At 37.9% G+C, this 18,164-nt stretch overlaps 1 protein-coding gene across 1 annotated transcript in view; it reads right to left on the bottom strand.

The window, feature by feature from the left end:
• Positions 1-18,164, bottom strand: part of LOC140165765 (tyrosine-protein phosphatase 10D-like) — a 102,339-nt gene that overhangs the window by 33,559 nt on the left and 50,616 nt on the right. Inside the window, 14 exon segments of the mRNA XM_072189087.1 lie at positions 1,484-1,591; positions 2,624-2,735; positions 3,243-3,310; positions 3,534-3,657; positions 4,280-4,411; positions 5,205-5,384; positions 6,630-6,699; positions 7,293-7,388; positions 8,188-8,318; positions 9,822-10,091; positions 10,905-11,189; positions 15,684-15,962; positions 16,779-17,042; positions 17,828-18,100. Of these exon segments, the coding sequence (XP_072045188.1) occupies positions 1,484-1,591; positions 2,624-2,735; positions 3,243-3,310; positions 3,534-3,657; positions 4,280-4,411; positions 5,205-5,384; positions 6,630-6,699; positions 7,293-7,388; positions 8,188-8,318; positions 9,822-10,091; positions 10,905-11,189; positions 15,684-15,962; positions 16,779-17,042; positions 17,828-18,100 (2,392 nt within the window).

The raw sequence follows: 18,164 nt of genomic DNA, 5'->3' as shown, positions 1-18,164 counted from the left end.
GGCCCGTCGATTACGAGCTGATCAAAGTATATATAGCTTAGATATTCATATATAACTATGTAACACAATTATTATAGACATAGCTTGAGTGTAAAGTGTAGTAGATGATAGGTAAATATATCTCAAGAGTGCTGTAGCTAAATATGATATATAAATATTGTACTTAGATAACAATGTATTATATGAATTCATTAAGCAAAGACAACACAAATTCAATTACAAAGTTCAATTTTAAACTTTGTTCAATACTAAATATACTTGCAATCGGTCATTCCAGTTGAAATCCATACAGCCCTAAGATATAACCTTAATTTCCCACACAGGGGGTGTAGATTTCAAATGTCATGTCTTCCATAGGGGGTGTATGGATTTCAATTGGAATAGCACAATATCGCATATTGATATAGAATGGCATATGTATAAACATTTAGATGTGGCACCTACATGCTAAGTGCGCTTTGCGTATTGTTTGATTAGTGTGATGAGTCCATGTGGATGTAAATTGGGACTTTTGAATGCATTAAACAAATTAAATTCTTGTTAATTAAAGATGGGTGACCTGATCGACAGCCTCATCCCCCCCCCCCCACTTTTTCCTATCAAAATGGAGATATTGGCATCAGAAGAAAGCTCATATTGTTCTCATAATCCAGGTGAAATTCTAGGCCTAAACTATATTCCATTCAGATGTTAAGAACGAAAAAATGGTAGTCGTTGTGAAACACGTTTTTACTTCTAATGTTAAAACGGCTTGTACAATTTACCTCAAAATTTGGGAATCAGATTATTTTGGTACAGGCCTAAATTTGAGGTACAAAACACGATACAAAAGAATCAGACCACCCACCTAAAAGAGTTGAACAAATTAATAGCCTGGTTTAAAACTCTTAAATTTTAAGAGTCAACACACTTGTTCAGGACCATGCATGCCTTATGACCTATTTTTTTCCCTACCAATGGATCAACCAAAAGGCATACTTTGTGAATGACAAGATGCATACCCTCATGCTAGTAAATCCTGATTACACGTTGGATGTAATATGCTATGAGGTATCTAAAGAGCTCCGAATACATTTCCAAATTTTTATTGCTGCCGCCCAAAATACAGAAATTTGCATGATATATCATGTGAGTAAGCAAACGTTGTTTACATCTGCCACCATTTTGAATAGAGCCTGGAAGTGAGTCATACTTCAGCCGAATGGTTAAGCTTACATAGCAATTTTTCTTTATAAATTTACCTCAAATAAACACCTCACCTCTGTTTGCAAAATGCAATGCCCCGTGATATTTAATCGAGCAAATACGGCAATTTCCTTGTGTGTAGCATACTGTAACAGTGCATATTAAAGTTCATGCCATTTTAAGCTTTTAACCAAAAAAGCTTTCAGTTTGACATCCTAGCATGAAAATTTAGATGTGCATCCTTTTCATAATTTGTAAATGACTTAACATAAATAAAGCTTGATTGTTAAACACCTACCTTGAACTCCTTTTCTTCTTGAGTGATATGGCTTGGTTATTAAGGGCTGGTACCTCAGCCTCAAATCCTTTGTTTTCATTACCCTGCTTAGGTGCAGCATTACCATACCTGTCACATAGAATGAGAACAGTTGCAGAGGAAGCATTATTGGTTTCAAACTTAGTTACTAATGCTGGTTTCATACTTTCTGGCGCTTGCCGCTGAGCGGTGTAACGCTTCATCATGCCACCTGTACTTTTCTGCAAGTGGATCGGCAAACCGCTGAGCAGCACACTGCTGAGTGGCAGGTGCATAACTATGAAAGCCAATGTTGCCGCTGACCAGCTTTGCCCAAAATCGTATCATATTCTCATACGTCAGAGCAGCACCACTCCTAAGTTGACTTGATTTGAACTCCTAGCGATGCTGCCGCTTTGGCAAAGCAGTGGAGTGATCGACATATCGTCTTGCCGCTGGTCACCGCTAGCATTTCTGGTGCGACTGCGCAGTGAAGCAAAATCGTCGTCAGAGCGGCAAGAAAGTATGAAACCAGCATTAGTCTTAAAAGTTGTAATTAATTTAGAAATATCTCCCTGGGATACTGAGATACGTTCAAATTGATTGATCACCCAAACAATTGCTTACTCACTCAATCACTCACTCACCTTCAACACCATATTGGGCTATTACAATTGAAATCCTTACATCCCCTATGGAAAACAATACCTTAATCTTCCACACAGGGAGTGTGAATTTCAAATGGAGTTACCTGCAATCTTGTGCAAAAAACGTTGGGACAGATGATGTTTTATAAATTCCTGTGAATTAAACATAAGGCTGAAAATATATGATACGTTTCATAGCTCCCATTATGTACTTGCTTACTCCCCCTCTCCTCCCCCTGGAAACAATGTTGGAGCAGACATTGAGCGCAACCACTTTTTACTATTTTTCAGCATTCAACATTGAATAAGAGGAGCAGGGATGCGTAAAATAAACAAACTGTCCCAGGTATTTCGTGGAAGGCGACTCCATTTGAAATCCATACCCCCTGTGTGGGAGATTAAGGTATTGTTTTCCATAGGGGGTGTATGTATTTTAACTGAGATAGCCCATTCGTAGTTGCTAATGGTTAAAACACAAGGAAAAACAATTACTCACTTTGTTCGTCTCTTCTTTATGAAAATAATTATGGCAAGAGCAGCAACTGCCAAGAATACCAAAGTGAAGCAAATACTCAAACCTAGTGCCAAAGCAAGTGTGGAATCGCGATCTATAGGAGAAGAAATACAACAAAATACATAAGACTCTTTGTATGAACATAATTTTTCATGCCTATTTTCAAATACTTCCAACTTCTGTTAATTTCACATTTTTGTAATTGCTAATACAGCCAATTACAATGTCCTGTTATCACCAGGATTTCAACTGCCACTTGAGCTAGCAAATCTCATTGAATTTTATTGTACATGCTTAGTACACCACATGTACACAGTAGATATGTTCCCCTGCACACAAATTACTTGAAATACCTAAGACGTCACAAAAAATAATGCAGTCTTTACAAATATGCCTACAGTAGCTTGAAAACGATTAATGATACCCCTGTCCGCCCAATTATATTTAACAACACATCAGTATTTTCAAAGAAAAAACTCGTGGGCTAGATCAAAATGCATGTAAATAAACCTCATTTCTTACTGCATTAAAACATTGTGAATACGATTAATAGTTATAGGCATATTTGTAACGGCTGTGTTACTATTTGTGAAGTCTTTACCTGTTTTGATTGGTTCCGAGAAGGCTGTGTCTGCATATCCAGCTTGAGTAAACACCCGGAAATGAAACCTGAAACCAACCAAGAAAGACAAATAAAAGACAATATTAACGATATTGTCAATATTGGTGAAAGTTTAAACTGTTACACACAACGAAATTTGTTCACTTACGCGGGCTTTCGACACAACGACTTGTGTGTCCGAGATATATATGGTCTGACATATATCTAAATGTAAGGAAGCTGAAAAACAAGTGAAACATTCTATGAGTGTGATACAAAAGCAAATCTTACACATAGCTAGTGTCGTCCTTAAGAGGTCCATTGCAGTGTCCAGTGCTTCCCGCGCAAGACTCGTTGCCGATAACAATGTTGACCGTTTCTGGTGTAGACCTCCTTTTTCTACCACTTGTAGAGTCTGAGTCAGAAAACAAAATGAACACAAAATTATTCAGGCACATCAAAAAAGTAAATGCTCATTTAGAAATACTTTTTGGGTGGCTTAATTTGCACAACCATAAATTACATGTATTGCATTACATCAAAATGCATTATTATACATCAAAGTTTCTTATTTACCCTAAGATATGGCTATCACATAAATCTATGTGGGCAAGACCAAAAAGCACCTAGTGGACCATTGATTGTGGAAATCAATAAAACCAAGAAGGTTTGTTTGGTAATACTTTTTTTTCAGAAAGACATTTATCATATATGAGGTTCTGAACTAGAAACTACTTGACTTCATGTAAGTCCAGTCATTTCCATGCATCTTGTATATTAGACCAGTGGTAATGTAATGGTACCTTGATGAAGAGTAAAAAATATTAATATGCTTTTCTGTCAAGTTTTCATACGTAATTGCAGATGAACAACCAGGAGACCTTCAACATAAAGTTGCTCTTGGTTAAAAAGAACTACATTGTCAAGTTTAGCAGGATGGAAAATTACAACAGGCTACTGTGTTCATAAACTTTTAATATTCAATTTAAAATTTTGACATTTTTCCATGCTTTATGAAAACATCGAATCCAACTTACCTCCTGGAGGGAATGGGTATGTTCTTGGCTCAAAAGCTTGGTATGGAGGGCTAGGATTGGTACCTTTGACCTCAGTCCAAGTTGGGAGAGCAGATGGTTCAGTACCAGAGCCAGGTTGATAACTACCAACACCTGAAAAATTGATGAAAGAGGTCAATATAGCGCACCAACGGTCACAGTCTGTGTGCTTTGTACACAATGAGAATATTCACATATTCACAAGGGTCTATCATTAAGTCGCCTGTGTCTAGCAAATCATATAGTGCACTGCATTTCGGCACATTTATGCGATAGATGGAATGACTGCGCTTTGAAAATTACAGGTAAAAGAAAAATATGAACAGTGGGATCAGCATTTTTGCACTTCATAAAGCGATTGGTTCTGTTGATATTATTGCCCGACTTTGAATTCTGAAATAACAGATAAGTAACTACAATCCGCGAAAAACCTAGTCGCCACACACTATAACTTTTCCATGCTGCAGTGCAAACCATCATGATCAAGGGTATGTTTTAAACCATATCCTTCCCTCCCCACCACCATCATGCAATGACGGGGAACAAGGTAAAATGCAGAGGACATAGTTTTAGTCCACATCAACATTGACAAAGGTGGAATGAGGATGTTGCAGGGAAATAGGTTTGGGTGTGGCAACATTTTTTTCACGCATTGTAGGTTCCTGATGTCACTGTAGGTTTGGGTGTGGCAACATTTAGGTTTGGGTGTGGCAACATTTTTTGGGTGTGGCAACATTTTTTTCACGCATTGTAGGTTCCTGATGTCACCAATGAATGAAAACCAGAAATGACAGACTCGACCAATAAAGCCCTGCAGAGCATGATGATTCAACCCCACCATCTTGACTGACCCTGCCATGAGGGACAAATCTTTGCCGTTTTTCCTCCTAGTCTCACATAAACATACCTTCTTCTTCAGCCACTATTATGGTATATAAGAGGAGTTCTCCATTATCATGTACATAGATATTCTCCTCCAAGACCACAGTGATGGTAGTAGTTGAAGCAATGACTGTCCCTACCCTGGTCCCTTCTGCTGCATTAGGCACAACTGGTGTGCCATCTGGTTCTTTTGGAACAGCTGGAGCTATGAACGAACAAACAATCAAACAAATTAGGCTGAAGCAAACTAAAACTGCACAGCTATACCGTTCTCCACCCTGATATGGCAGTGCACATTTCATTAACCACATCAAAGTGCTGGTGTACATATGCATACGCTTAAGTCGACACATAGATGCCTCGTGATGAAAAATGGTAGTAAAATTGCCCCCAGAGTCTGATTCTATACCACTTTTCTACGATCTACTATAAAAGCTGATATGTATTATGTAAAATAATATTCATTCATTCATTTGTTAATCCATAACAAATGTGCCTTATTACATGCGGATGTCTCAACCACTGTAGAATGAATATCAGATTCAGATCCCTTCCCCCATGTGCGCAGTTGTGACACACATCATGTCTGTATCCAATCAGCATGCACCGCAAACCCAGTCTATAATTCAGCAAAACGTCTAGTATTGGAGATCAGATATGAATAGGGCATTAGCCTTTGTTACACTGATACTGGACAAAATTATGGACACAATTCTAGACACAATCATAGACTGCTAGCTCCCAAATTTCTTTACCAGCTCAAATGTTTTGTTATAGAGTTTTTCTGAAGATCACTAACAATTATTCAATGTTGTTTGTTGTACAACTATATGTAAAATTACTATTCAAATAATACTATTAACATACACACCCATTGAAATCCATGCTTATTGTTTGTTAGCAATTCACATGAACTGGAAAATTGCTTCTTTTCACCGATTTATATGAGCCCATAATGATACCCATGTTTGCTTCTTATTCCAGAACCACCCATGTGTAAAATACACCCAATGCTGTTTTGGGCTTAGTGTCTAATATTCAGTCCATTTATCAGACTACATTTGAGGTAAACTGCCCAATAGTGTTCAAAATTTGTGTCTATATTTAGTAGTTAATCCCTCGTCATTGTTACTACCAAACCAATTCTAGACGTTTTACTGATATGCACCAGGATGGATTGGGACAGCCAAGAGTTAACACCCAACTCCTATCTAAAACTGACTGCAAGATGCATGTAATGTATCCTCCAAAGGACAGAATATTCTCATGGTTGTTCATTAACCCAACTCTAAATGCAAAATGTGGAGAGAGGAACTTTTTTCCCTCAAGCAAATACCCCATCAAGTTTCCACTGCTGTGAATTGATTTTGAGACTTCCTGCACACTAAGTGAGTATTCTACCCACTAAGCCCTGATCTCCCTAAAACATAGAAGGAATCAGCATACTTACGATAAACCATGAGGTATGCAGGTTGGCTATGTGTCTGTACTCCAGGTCCATAATCATTCACTGCAAATACCTAGTAAAAAGAGAAAACCCACACATTCAATTAACTTAAATTGACATTGATACTTACTCACAGTTGGTACTTTTAATCCCATTTATATTGAATTCTTAATTAATGTAAATTTAGCCTTTGAAGTTAAAACTTCATACAAAGCGAAGTAACGATTTTGTCATTTGCATGAGACACACCAAAATGGCCCAAAATTAACAGGATTTACATAGAAAATTATTTTGGTTATTTGCAGATATTTACAGTAAAGGAAGTATCAGAATTTGTGTTGGGTAATTTTCTTTAAGTTGATACACAAAACAAGAATTTGACCAAAACTGCAAAGTGGGAGTTTAGGTACATACATTTTGCATTCTTAACTATCCAGCCCATTGGGGTATTCCAATTAACCCCCCCGGAAAACAGTACTTTAATCTCCCACAAAGGGAGTATAGATTTCAAATAAAGTCATCCATTCAGGTGACCCCATTTGAAATTCACACTCCTTGTGTGGAAGATCAAGGTCATGTCTTCCATAGGGGGTATGGAGATCAACTGGAACAGCCCATTTGAGTTTAAGGTAACACACAACACACTTAAAGTAATGAGTCACTTACTTCAAACACATATCTGAATCCTGGTTTTAATCTGCTAACATTGACGACTGTAGAATATCTGGTGCTCGTCACCGCACCGACATGATTATTTCTTCCCTGAATTGAGGTGAAAAAATAAAATGCATGTTAGGTTTTATCAAAACACTTGCTGTAGCATATACATGATTAAATGTGGTACACAACATACTGTGTTTATAAGTAGATTAGTCATAGTTCATCTCTGTACAACATAAATCATTTTGATGTAATTGTAAGCATCATGATTTTTTTTTTTAATTTATTCGTTAAGGGCTCAGGTATGAGCGTTATGAGTGATATTTTTTATATTTAACAGTCCCCGAAGTAAACTTTATAAATCTAATGAAAAGCCGTATTGAAGATATGGATTTTTTTCCCAAAACACAAAAAAAAATTAGGTCTTTTGGGGGAAAAATCTTCAATATGAAAGGTCAAAATTTTCAATTGATCGTCGGCTTTTCATCCCAGCTACATACACTTTAAGTACATATCCTTAGATTTATAAAGCTTACTTTGAGGTCTGTTATATATCAAAAAAAAAATTAAAATATCAAATTTATTATATCGCGAATTTCAAACAATCAAAATTATTTGATATCAGGAGGACATTCTTCGTATTCAGAATGCAATTCGATATGTCTGATGTGCTATCATGTCCCACAAAAAATACTGTCCAAACGCTCATATCAGAGCCCTTAAATGGAAAGTATATTTTCATTTGGTGAAATATGAACGGTTCCATTCAACAAGGCTTACATATTTTACCTCATGAAAATCTCTTACCATTGTTTTCATAATCATTCAATATTTGTATACTATTTCTTGGGCCTACTTTGTGAATTTATTGACATATATAATTATTTGAAACATGCCATACCTCTGCTGTCCCTGAGTATCTAACTGTGTAACTTTCTATGACTCCATTTGGTTGACTAGGAGGGTCAAAGGTCACTTGTATACTGTTTTTGTCGACAACTGACACATCCAGGTTCAGAATTGGTCCGGGAGCTGTAATAAATAAGATCAAAAATGATTATAATCACAAATAATTTATGTTTTGATAACTGAGCAAACGTTCTCTTCCCAGAACAAAATTGGTCACCTGTGACCAACTCCCACAAAATTAGGAATTTTTTGAAGACCAAAGCAAGGAGCAACCCTACATGTGTTTGGTATGATTTTAAAGATTATAAAATAAGAATTTCAAATCTGGAATATGTCAGAAAGTAATAAGTCAACTTTATGTTCATTTTATAAGAGCAGGTGACATCTATATTTCTCATTGGGGTATTCCAGTTGAAATCCATACACCCCCTATGAAAGACATGACCTTAATCCCTCACACAGGGAGTGTGAATTTCAAATGGGGCTACCTGAATGGATGACTTCATTTGAAATCTACACCCACTGTGTGGGGGATAATTACAATCCATCTAGCCACTGATAGAATGATGTTTGGGTTTTATGTTGCCTGTCAAAATGGTTTCCTTATTTCATATTTCATTTGGTTCAGAGACACATATATCTTTTGTAACAAAGGCAATAAACAATATTTTGCCTAATGAATGAGATTAAGCATAAACTTGGTAAGAGAGCTCAAAGCTCTATTTGATTGTTAATCAGATGATTATCTCATCTAATTAACCAATCAGATATGCTGTAAGAAAGGCAGTTATGTCCACAGGGTTAAGTCAGAGTTCTCTTTTTATCATACCATCAAGTATTTTCATTGGATAAGCACCCCAATTTACTGACACGATATATCTCGTATCATACCTGCTGAGCGTGTATATGCACGTATGGACGCACCATATCATGTTTAGTAAGGACATAGCATGCGCGGCTCTGCATGACAACTAGCAGTTCAATAACAGGCTACAAGCCGGTGTGCAAGCATTTAAAAATGGATTTCACTGAGATTTGCCACTCCAAATAATACAAAGAGCAAACATAGTTGCTTTTTTGAACAACATTTGTAGCGAAAAGTGGATTCCAGTGGTCTCAGCAGAGATAAGATGGTGCGGAAGATTAAGCTTTAACAAGCTTTATTGGAGAATTAGGCCTACTTTATAGCAAGGATTAGACAGGCATGTTTCAGCCAAGAATTACAAGAATATTTTTCACATTATGATCATTTGTACGGTACAATAAAATCATTATTAGGTTCGGTTTAGGGGGTGATATGGATTACATCTAGTCTCAGAGTCTGTATCACCACCAAACCTCACCAAATAACTAATAGAACAGTTTGATCAGCTTGTAGTCGGCGAGAATGGTTAGGCTTTTATCACTACACCGAAAAGTAGACCCACATTAAAAGTGTCATTGTTGACCCGTCTGGATATTGTGTTTGTTAAAGAAAATAGATAAGGTATTGGACTTGAATAAATAACTTGTGATGCTTCTGGCAAGATGTCTCAAGAATCTCGATACCAAATATATAGATATTAATCCACGATGCTATAAGGCCCGCTGATTACGAGCTGATCAAAGTGTATAACATTTACTTACTGTAAGACTGTGTAGTGAATGAATACTGTGTAGGGCTACTTTCCATGACCCCACTGACTGTAAACACAGACACATTGTACATCTTGCCTGGTGTCAGCATAGTAACAGACACACCAGGATTGGCCGGATCTGTCAGGAGGGATACAGCGCCCTCGTCTGGTGATATGGAGACTCGGTATCTGTCATTTTCTCCTTCTGGGTGAACCCAGTGGATTGTGATGGAGGAATTGGTGATGGTTGGGATGGAGAACATGGTAATTTGGGCTGGTTCTGTAGTCAAAGATGAAAGCAAATAATTTATAATAGATACTCTATGGAAAGAAAAATTCACATTTATTTGTAGTATATAGGCCTACTCCTGGCCAACCCTACCTACACACTGCATAGTGATCCAAGTATTTATGCATGTAATAATTTGTCTCCAGAAGATAAATGGCTGATGTCAATGACATTAGGTGGCTGTAAAGCCAAGAATCCTCTTTTTCAGGTGCAAACTGCAACACAAATTTGTTTGTGTAATCTGGAGACAAACTGGACACCATGTAATTTATGACTAATTGGCCAGGTGGTATTTTAAATTTTTCTTCAAAAGTTGACAACCAATGTTTATGAAATTTGGTGTTTATAAACCTAAGAATGTCCTTTCTTTGATGTAAGCTGCAGAAAACTATATATGTCACTGCAAACTGAAGATAACCACTGTTACATAACACCTACATCATCTACTCATTCAATAACTATATGGCTCTCATGAATATGCGAGAATTCTCATTGCATACAAAGCATGGGGACTACAAGCTGTATCAAAATGATTGGTACCCATCAGTTTTCATTGATAATGGATGAGCCTGACATATCAAAATTCAACATAAGATCCAAATAATTTGTACATTAATTGTATAACAAAACCATACATTCTGGACATTTCGAGAGTATCTAATGTTGCATTTGGAAGAGACAGGCTTTTCAATAAACATCAAACTTGATGGGTACCAATCATTTTGATACATCCTGTATGCACAATTACCCGTTTGTGCATTGCACTTCTTTAATCTATGCCCTTTTTTACAAGCCCATACTTACTTGTCCTTTGTACAAGGGTGACATCGCTACTAAGTTTCCCATTTCTCTCTGACGTCACCACAAAAGTGTACTCTTTACCAGGCACCAAATCGGCAAATCTAGTTGCATAGTGATCCTCCGTTGGAAACTCTGTGATTTTAGTAGGCGTGACAGGTGAGTCCGGTGAGTAGGTAGCCAGGAAGGAATCATAGGAACAAGTGGGGCAGGTAGGGTCTTTTCTCCATGAGATGGTTATGGACGTCGTTTTGATGTTGGTTGGGGCAAGATTATAAGCTGGTTTTGGCACTGTGTGAAGGAAATAAAAATCACGACACTTTTATCATTTTCAAGAATATGCATGTCAAAATTGGTGTTGCTTACTATAAATGTATCCAAATTAAATTTTAGTTACTTTTCAGGATATGTCTACAGGAGGATATGTCTTCAGGAGGATACGTCTACAGGAGGATACGTCTACAGGAGATTGGCTCTTTAACCTTTCCACTAACATTATAATTCATTGGTAGGTCTCGGTAAAAAAAATAGTACACTATAAGATTCCTATTGGGCTGCTTGCACAGGTATCAAGGTACTTAACTGGTACTGTGCAGTAAAAAGGGGGTACCAGTGTAGTACCACTTCTGGTGGGTCCTGTGCAATAGCAGCATTCATACTGTGTAGATACTCTGTGTTTACCAGTCAGCTCCCTTGGCAATTGTGTACTCTGCAAGTGGCCACAACAGGAATCTTGTAATGTACCTAACTAGCTAACGAGGTATCCAGCTTGGTGTTCAGAGTAACTTTAGCACAGCAGCTGTTACTCCCAAGCTATTAAACCTAATACTAATCTCAACGTCAAGATCTCTTAATCCTAACCTTAATCTTAACCCTAAAACTTAATCCTAATATCTTGTAGTGGTGGCTATGATTCTTCTTTTTATAACATCTTGCTTGTGTTATTTGTTAAATAGAAAAATGCTTGAATTTCTTCTTTGATGTAAAACTGATGCATTGGGCTATTCCATTTAAAATCCACACTACCCCTGTGGAAGATTTGGGAAATATCTTCCACAGGGGGAGTATGGTTTTTGAATGTAACTGGTCAGAGTTAATCATTTTGAAACCCATACTCCCTCTGTAATATGGCTTTACCTAAATCTTCCACAACTGGAGTGAGTATTTCAAATGGAAGTTACCCAATTTGTATTATAGTCAAAACTCATTACTCCCTCTGTGGAAGACTTCAGCTAAATCTTCCACAGGGGTAGTGTGGATTTCAACAGGAATAGCCCATTTCAACAACTAAACATTTCTTTCAATACTGATTGACTTGTGCATAAAATGTTTGAATCTTACTCTGCAAGGAATCTTGGATACTTTGTTTTGATTTTGTAGAAGTAGGTAACAAAACTTATATGCTGGTATAAATCCAAGAAAGATGTGGACTAGTTTTCAGGATAACAATATCAGTTTTTGAGTGAATGTTCTTAGTCATCCAGTAGTTGTAAACAGAGTTTGGAAATAATCTAACACTGGAACTTACTTTTTACAACTTTACTACATTGTGTCTGGAACCACCAGACTTCATCAGGCAACAAAGTGCAAAACTCTGCTTCCGCTATGGATTGGACCTCCATTTAAAGGATACGGGACATTCAATACAAAACAAGGAAGTCGTTATTCTGGATCAGGTGGAACAGTGGCATAAGAGAGGCATTAAAGGGACCATTGAAAGAAAAACATATTTGGTATCAAAATAAAGCTAATAACATATAGAATCCATTTCTGAAATGATAAACGCAATTTTCCTTCATTTTACCCCACAAATCAGCAAATAAAGACAAAGCGCCCAATGTTGCGTCGTTCCGCCCAATTCATATGTGCAGAGACACATGGCAACCCCTGTGACGTCAAAGTGGTTATCCTTTCCGCTACATGGGAACACTGCATAGGCCAGACTTGATCCTAAACCAACGCATGAACGTGTATACAGCAATGAACTTTTCTGTGCCTTTTAGGCCTAACAAGTATATCAAAAAGGATATTATAATATAAATTACAAAGCTACAATGACTGTTGCAAGATGCCGACCATGAGACGGACACTAGAAAAGTAGGCCTACTATTATAGGCCTATATATAAAATATAATTACAAAATTGACCAACAACGGGGAAACACAAGTATTAGGCCTACATATTATTGACAAAGTCAAAGCTGTGCTAGCCTAATAGCCTACCTCCCGGGCGTGCGGCCTAGGTTTACAACCGCCGGGCCTAAAGCGCACGCCGATCCTGACTCCGAAGTTTGGAAGCTGAATTGCGAATGATTAAAGTGTGTTTGTTTATTTCTTTAAACGGTCGCTCCGTGTAGAGACGCGGTTGTTCCCTCGCCTTGCACCACTGAGGTCCCGGGTTCAACTTCAAGCCCGGCGCGCGGCCCAAGGACTCATGTGAACTTGGTTTATCCCACGCGATCCCGGGATCCCGATTCCATGCTCGCTCTCGCAGGTTTTCTCCAGGATCTCCAGTTTCCTCCTGTTTCTCAAAAATCGGTGATTAGTTGTGGTTATCAAGAACTTCCTTCACCCAATGAAATTTGGGGAGCTGCAAAGATAATTGGTGGATGTTACAATCTATAAAAGTGCGGCTAGGTTTGCGCCGGGTTCGGCAGCATCCAGCCTAGATGATGCGATCTGACTGTGGTAAGTACCATGGCAGCGAAATTACAGCGCTTTGAACCCTCCGAGATCTGGGAAAAGGCGCTATATAGGCATATATAAAAGCCGAAGTTTATTTTTATTTATTTTTAAAAGCCTTTGAAAAATGAGAAACAAATTTGAAGATAAAGAACCACAAGAGGAACATATAAAGGCCACTCCAAACAATCAAATGAACAATATTTACTGTGAAATTACTGTCAGCCTTTAGTTTGCATTATGGAAATGCTTATGCCTAATCCAATCTCAACTCGCACTGAAACTTGAAAGTGCAAAGTGTCCGAGCGTTTTATCAAAGGTAGGCCTACAGTTCCAAAGTTTATGTTGATTGGGTAAATGTCGTAAAATACAGCGCACCCAGCTGGATATTTAGTTTTTAGAAATGACTGACATCAATTTCGCACAGCCTAGGCCTACCACGGGCCGAACCATCCATGGATTAAAATAAGTGTAGGCCTAGGCCTATAATATTACCCATTTGATGTTTGTACTTTTATTTTTGTAGCATAGGCTTTTTGAAGGCCTATGTATGTTTGTAGGCGCTCCTCGTAATTTATTTCAAGAACAACTTGCATGTCATGTTCTTCATCTGCCGTTCAGCTACTGCCCGTGCAGTGCCAACGGCTCAAATAATATTGGCAAGTGTCCCGTATATAATATACACATGGTATAGGGGAATAATTTTGCAAAATCGGTAGGGCCTACTTTGGCATGTTGGGGGTATGAAAATAAGCACTTTTGAAAGTTTAGTTAACTTATGGAAGAAAATGCATTTTTACCAATTGTCAGGTTTTGGGAAAAATAATCATCTCTTGAATATTTTAAGGTAGGCCCTACGGAAACAAACATAGGCCTATAATAATACCCATGGGGCCCAGCTAGGCAAGAGAGGTGCTCGCGTTGGCACATCATCTGCAATTTATGTGTTGCGGCAAATCTCAGCGATATTCCCTTCGTCATCGTCACTATATCATAGGGCCTACTCATAATTAATTTTATGGTTTTATACATGTCATATAGGGCCTACATAAAGTTATCGGAATCATATCTTGATCATGTTGACCGGGGGTTGAATTTATGAATAAGTAAAATAAGAAGCGGCATGCTTGATGATGATAAAAAAAATAATAATTGATCGTCCCCGCCCGCTTCCTTTTGCAGGGTATTGCCATTGAGGGAGTCTGAAATGTTCTTGCTATTTTCTTTATTTAATGGAAAACATTTTTTTATTAATGTTTCAAAAGTTAATAATATTGTCAATTGATTAGATTTACTTCTGTCCAGTAAGCATTTCAATTTACAGGCTTTGTTTTGATCATCCTCTCAGAGAACCATCAAATAACAAGAGCCTCAACCTATCATCATCCTCTACAAGTTACACAACTACAATAATGTCCGGGAATAATACATAAATGATTGATTTGCAAGTAAAAAAATAATAAATGATAAATAAAAAGGCCCTCCACTTCCTTTTTTTGATAACATGTGAACAACCAACTGGTATTTTGTTTTTACTTGACCTTTAAATATATAGGCCTAAGTGGCTGCATCTGATATTTAGATCGCGATCGCTGTTGTCAAATTGTCCCGGCAAAAATGTCAACACAACACAAAACGCGTAACCACAATGACGTCATCCGGAAAGCGCCCAATTTTTTATTTTTGATAAATGACGCGCGATGTAGCGTCGGTAGTGGGTAATTCGTGTTCGTTGTTTTCATCGTATTTTTATTTCTAAAACAGTTAGTTCTTCAATTGTTTTAGATATTGATTCTATATTTTATGGGCTTTATTTTGATACCAAATAATATTTTCTTTCAATGGTCCCTTTAAAGAAGCCCTTTGGAAGCATATTGAGCAACCATCACTAAACAAGAGAGGGGGACTCCACTTTGACTTATCTCATGCATGGGACCAGGCCATCAAGACGATACCTAGCCATCAATCATGTGACTAATCCAGTGGGTCAGTTGTGTGATGAAATTTGGTATTTCCAGACGCAACATAGCAAAGTTGCAAAAAGTAAGTTCCCGTATTAGATTTATATCCAAACTCTCAATATCAGTTTCTATTCTACACTTACATGCAGTGAGTTGAATGGTCGATGACCGACTAATCTTAGACCCGCTAACAGTAGTAACAGTCATCGTGTATATCTTCCCTGGTCCCGCCAGGTTGATACATGAAGCAGAATACTCCATAGCACTGGGTACAAATGGGATACTAGATGGGGACGGAGTAGCTTCATCAGGAGGATCACAACTGATGATGAACTCGTCGGCTGCTCCTGATGGACTGGTCCAGATGGCTCGTACGGAGGTGGTAGTCGATGAGGATTCTGTGAGGTTCACACCCTCTGGCACTGGAATATCGAAATACAGTTGTGTTAATGCAAGGATAACTTATGTGAATTTATTATAGGTTAATAAACACGTATCAATTGTCGGGAGTGAAATTGTACAAAATAATGCACACGTACTGAGATGTTGATGCGTCCAACACACGAGCCCCAAAGGGGGGAGTGCATTAGATGCATCAACATCTCAGTACAAGTGCATTTTGTACAATTTGTCAAGCAACAAGTGATATGCATTTATTAACCTATTTCATACACGACTAGCAAGAAAAATGAATGTGTCCGAAAGTACTGCGAGTACTACGCGGGCTGCGCGCATGTGCAATTATACAATATTTATGCACGGCTAGTATTTTACTAACGTTTGCTCTGATTGGTCCTCACTATCTAGGAGTGTACGAAAGATAAATAGCTGCTTCATGTAAAATGGGCTATTCAATTTGGGCTATTCCATTTTAAATCTACACTACGCCTGTGGAGGATTTAGCTAACATCTTCCACAGAGGGAGTATGAGTTTCAAATAGAATAGACAACTGGGTAACTTCCATTTGAAATACCCACTCCAGTTGTGGAAGATGTACATGGAGCCGTAATACAGAGGGGGGGGGGTGTGAGATTCAAAATGATTAACCCTGACCAATTACATTTGAAAAACATACTCCCCCTTTGGAAGATATTTCCAAAATCTTCCACGGGAACAGTGTGGATTTCAACTCAAATAGCCCAATCCATACACCTCCTGTGGAAGGCATATGGATTTAAACTGTAATAGCCATAGGTCCAGTAGATTTCAAACATTAATAGATACTGATTTAACTTACATGCAGTTATCACTTTCACTGCTTGGTCACTCATCTTCTCTCCTGTGTGACTTATGACAATGATGGTGTAGTCATTCCCAGGTTGGGTCAAGCCATTACATGATGCCATGCTGATGCCCATAGTATAGTTGATCCTGACAAGTGAGGGCGTCCCATGAGAACAAGCAATGGTGTAATAGTCCACCACGCCTAGAGGAGGATCCCATTCCACAGTAATGGAGTGCTTGGTGGAACCTTTTTCTCTCAGTTGAACACTCTGTGGATCTATACAATAAGAGGGATGGATAAGCAACAAGGTTAATGTTTCAGGGAACAAATGTTAATAGTTTTAAGAAAACAACTATGATCAGCTCGTAATATTAATAGATAAGACTCGTATATAACATTATGGGTTGATAAAGAATGGCATACATACAATTTGACAGAGCACAACCAACGCAAAGTGTGTTTTGCATATTTAGTGACGATAACCATTCTTGCGACTTTATGCAAACAAAGTTGTGACTTTATGGACATGTACAAAAAAAAGGGAATGATTTTTTGCTTACTACAAGTTAAACAAATTATATACTTGGGAATGGGACTATACTCAAATCAATAGGCTGTGATTTCTTATACCAATTCACAGCCTCATTGCCCCACTTTTCTCAAAAAAGTTGAGATTTTTATACCACTGGAAACCTCTGGCTACATAATGTTTATATTCAAAATAATTCGCTTAGCAATAACATCGCAAGTTTGAAAACGTTCTGGTACACACAACGTAATTACAATAGTTGGCTATGGAGCAGTGTAATAAACATAATCATGCATAACTCGCAAACGCAAACTCGGAATCAACTGAAATTTTTGGAATAAGCTTTTTCGTGGATATCTACTGAAAAATGTCATAAAAAGAGGATGCTAGGATCACAAAATACTCCTTTAAATCAACTGAAAACTAGTGACAGAAGAGTGATTGACATTCAATTGCTTTAACTAGAATACACGTTGAAGTTAGCATTAGCATAGAAAATCACAATCTCTCCATAGCGTCATACTATCCATACCTAATGTCTCTTCCCTGCTGGCACTCGCTGCATGCACATAGCTGGAGTTGGCAATGACTGTTACATCGTAGGTATGCCCGGGCATCAAATCTGGTACTGTAACTCTCTGGAATGATCCGACAATGACGGTATCACTGGGTTGTGTAGCATTGACGTGTCTATCCACGATACGGACGGTGTAGAATTGTACAAAATCTTGTGCCAAAGACGACCACATTATTGACATAGTTGTTGACGTGCTGGTTATGACGTTGATGGACGGAGAGTTGAGAGCTACATGGGGAATAAGAAGATGAATTATCATAACGGGGAAAATACAAAATAATTCAATGGGGGA

This window comes from Amphiura filiformis, chromosome 12, assembly GCF_039555335.1.
Source record: "Amphiura filiformis chromosome 12, Afil_fr2py, whole genome shotgun sequence".
Classification (NCBI taxonomy): domain Eukaryota; kingdom Metazoa; phylum Echinodermata; class Ophiuroidea; order Amphilepidida; family Amphiuridae; genus Amphiura; species Amphiura filiformis.
The sequence above is the reverse complement of the archived record's forward strand: the minus strand, read 5'-3'. Positions and strand labels throughout refer to the sequence as shown.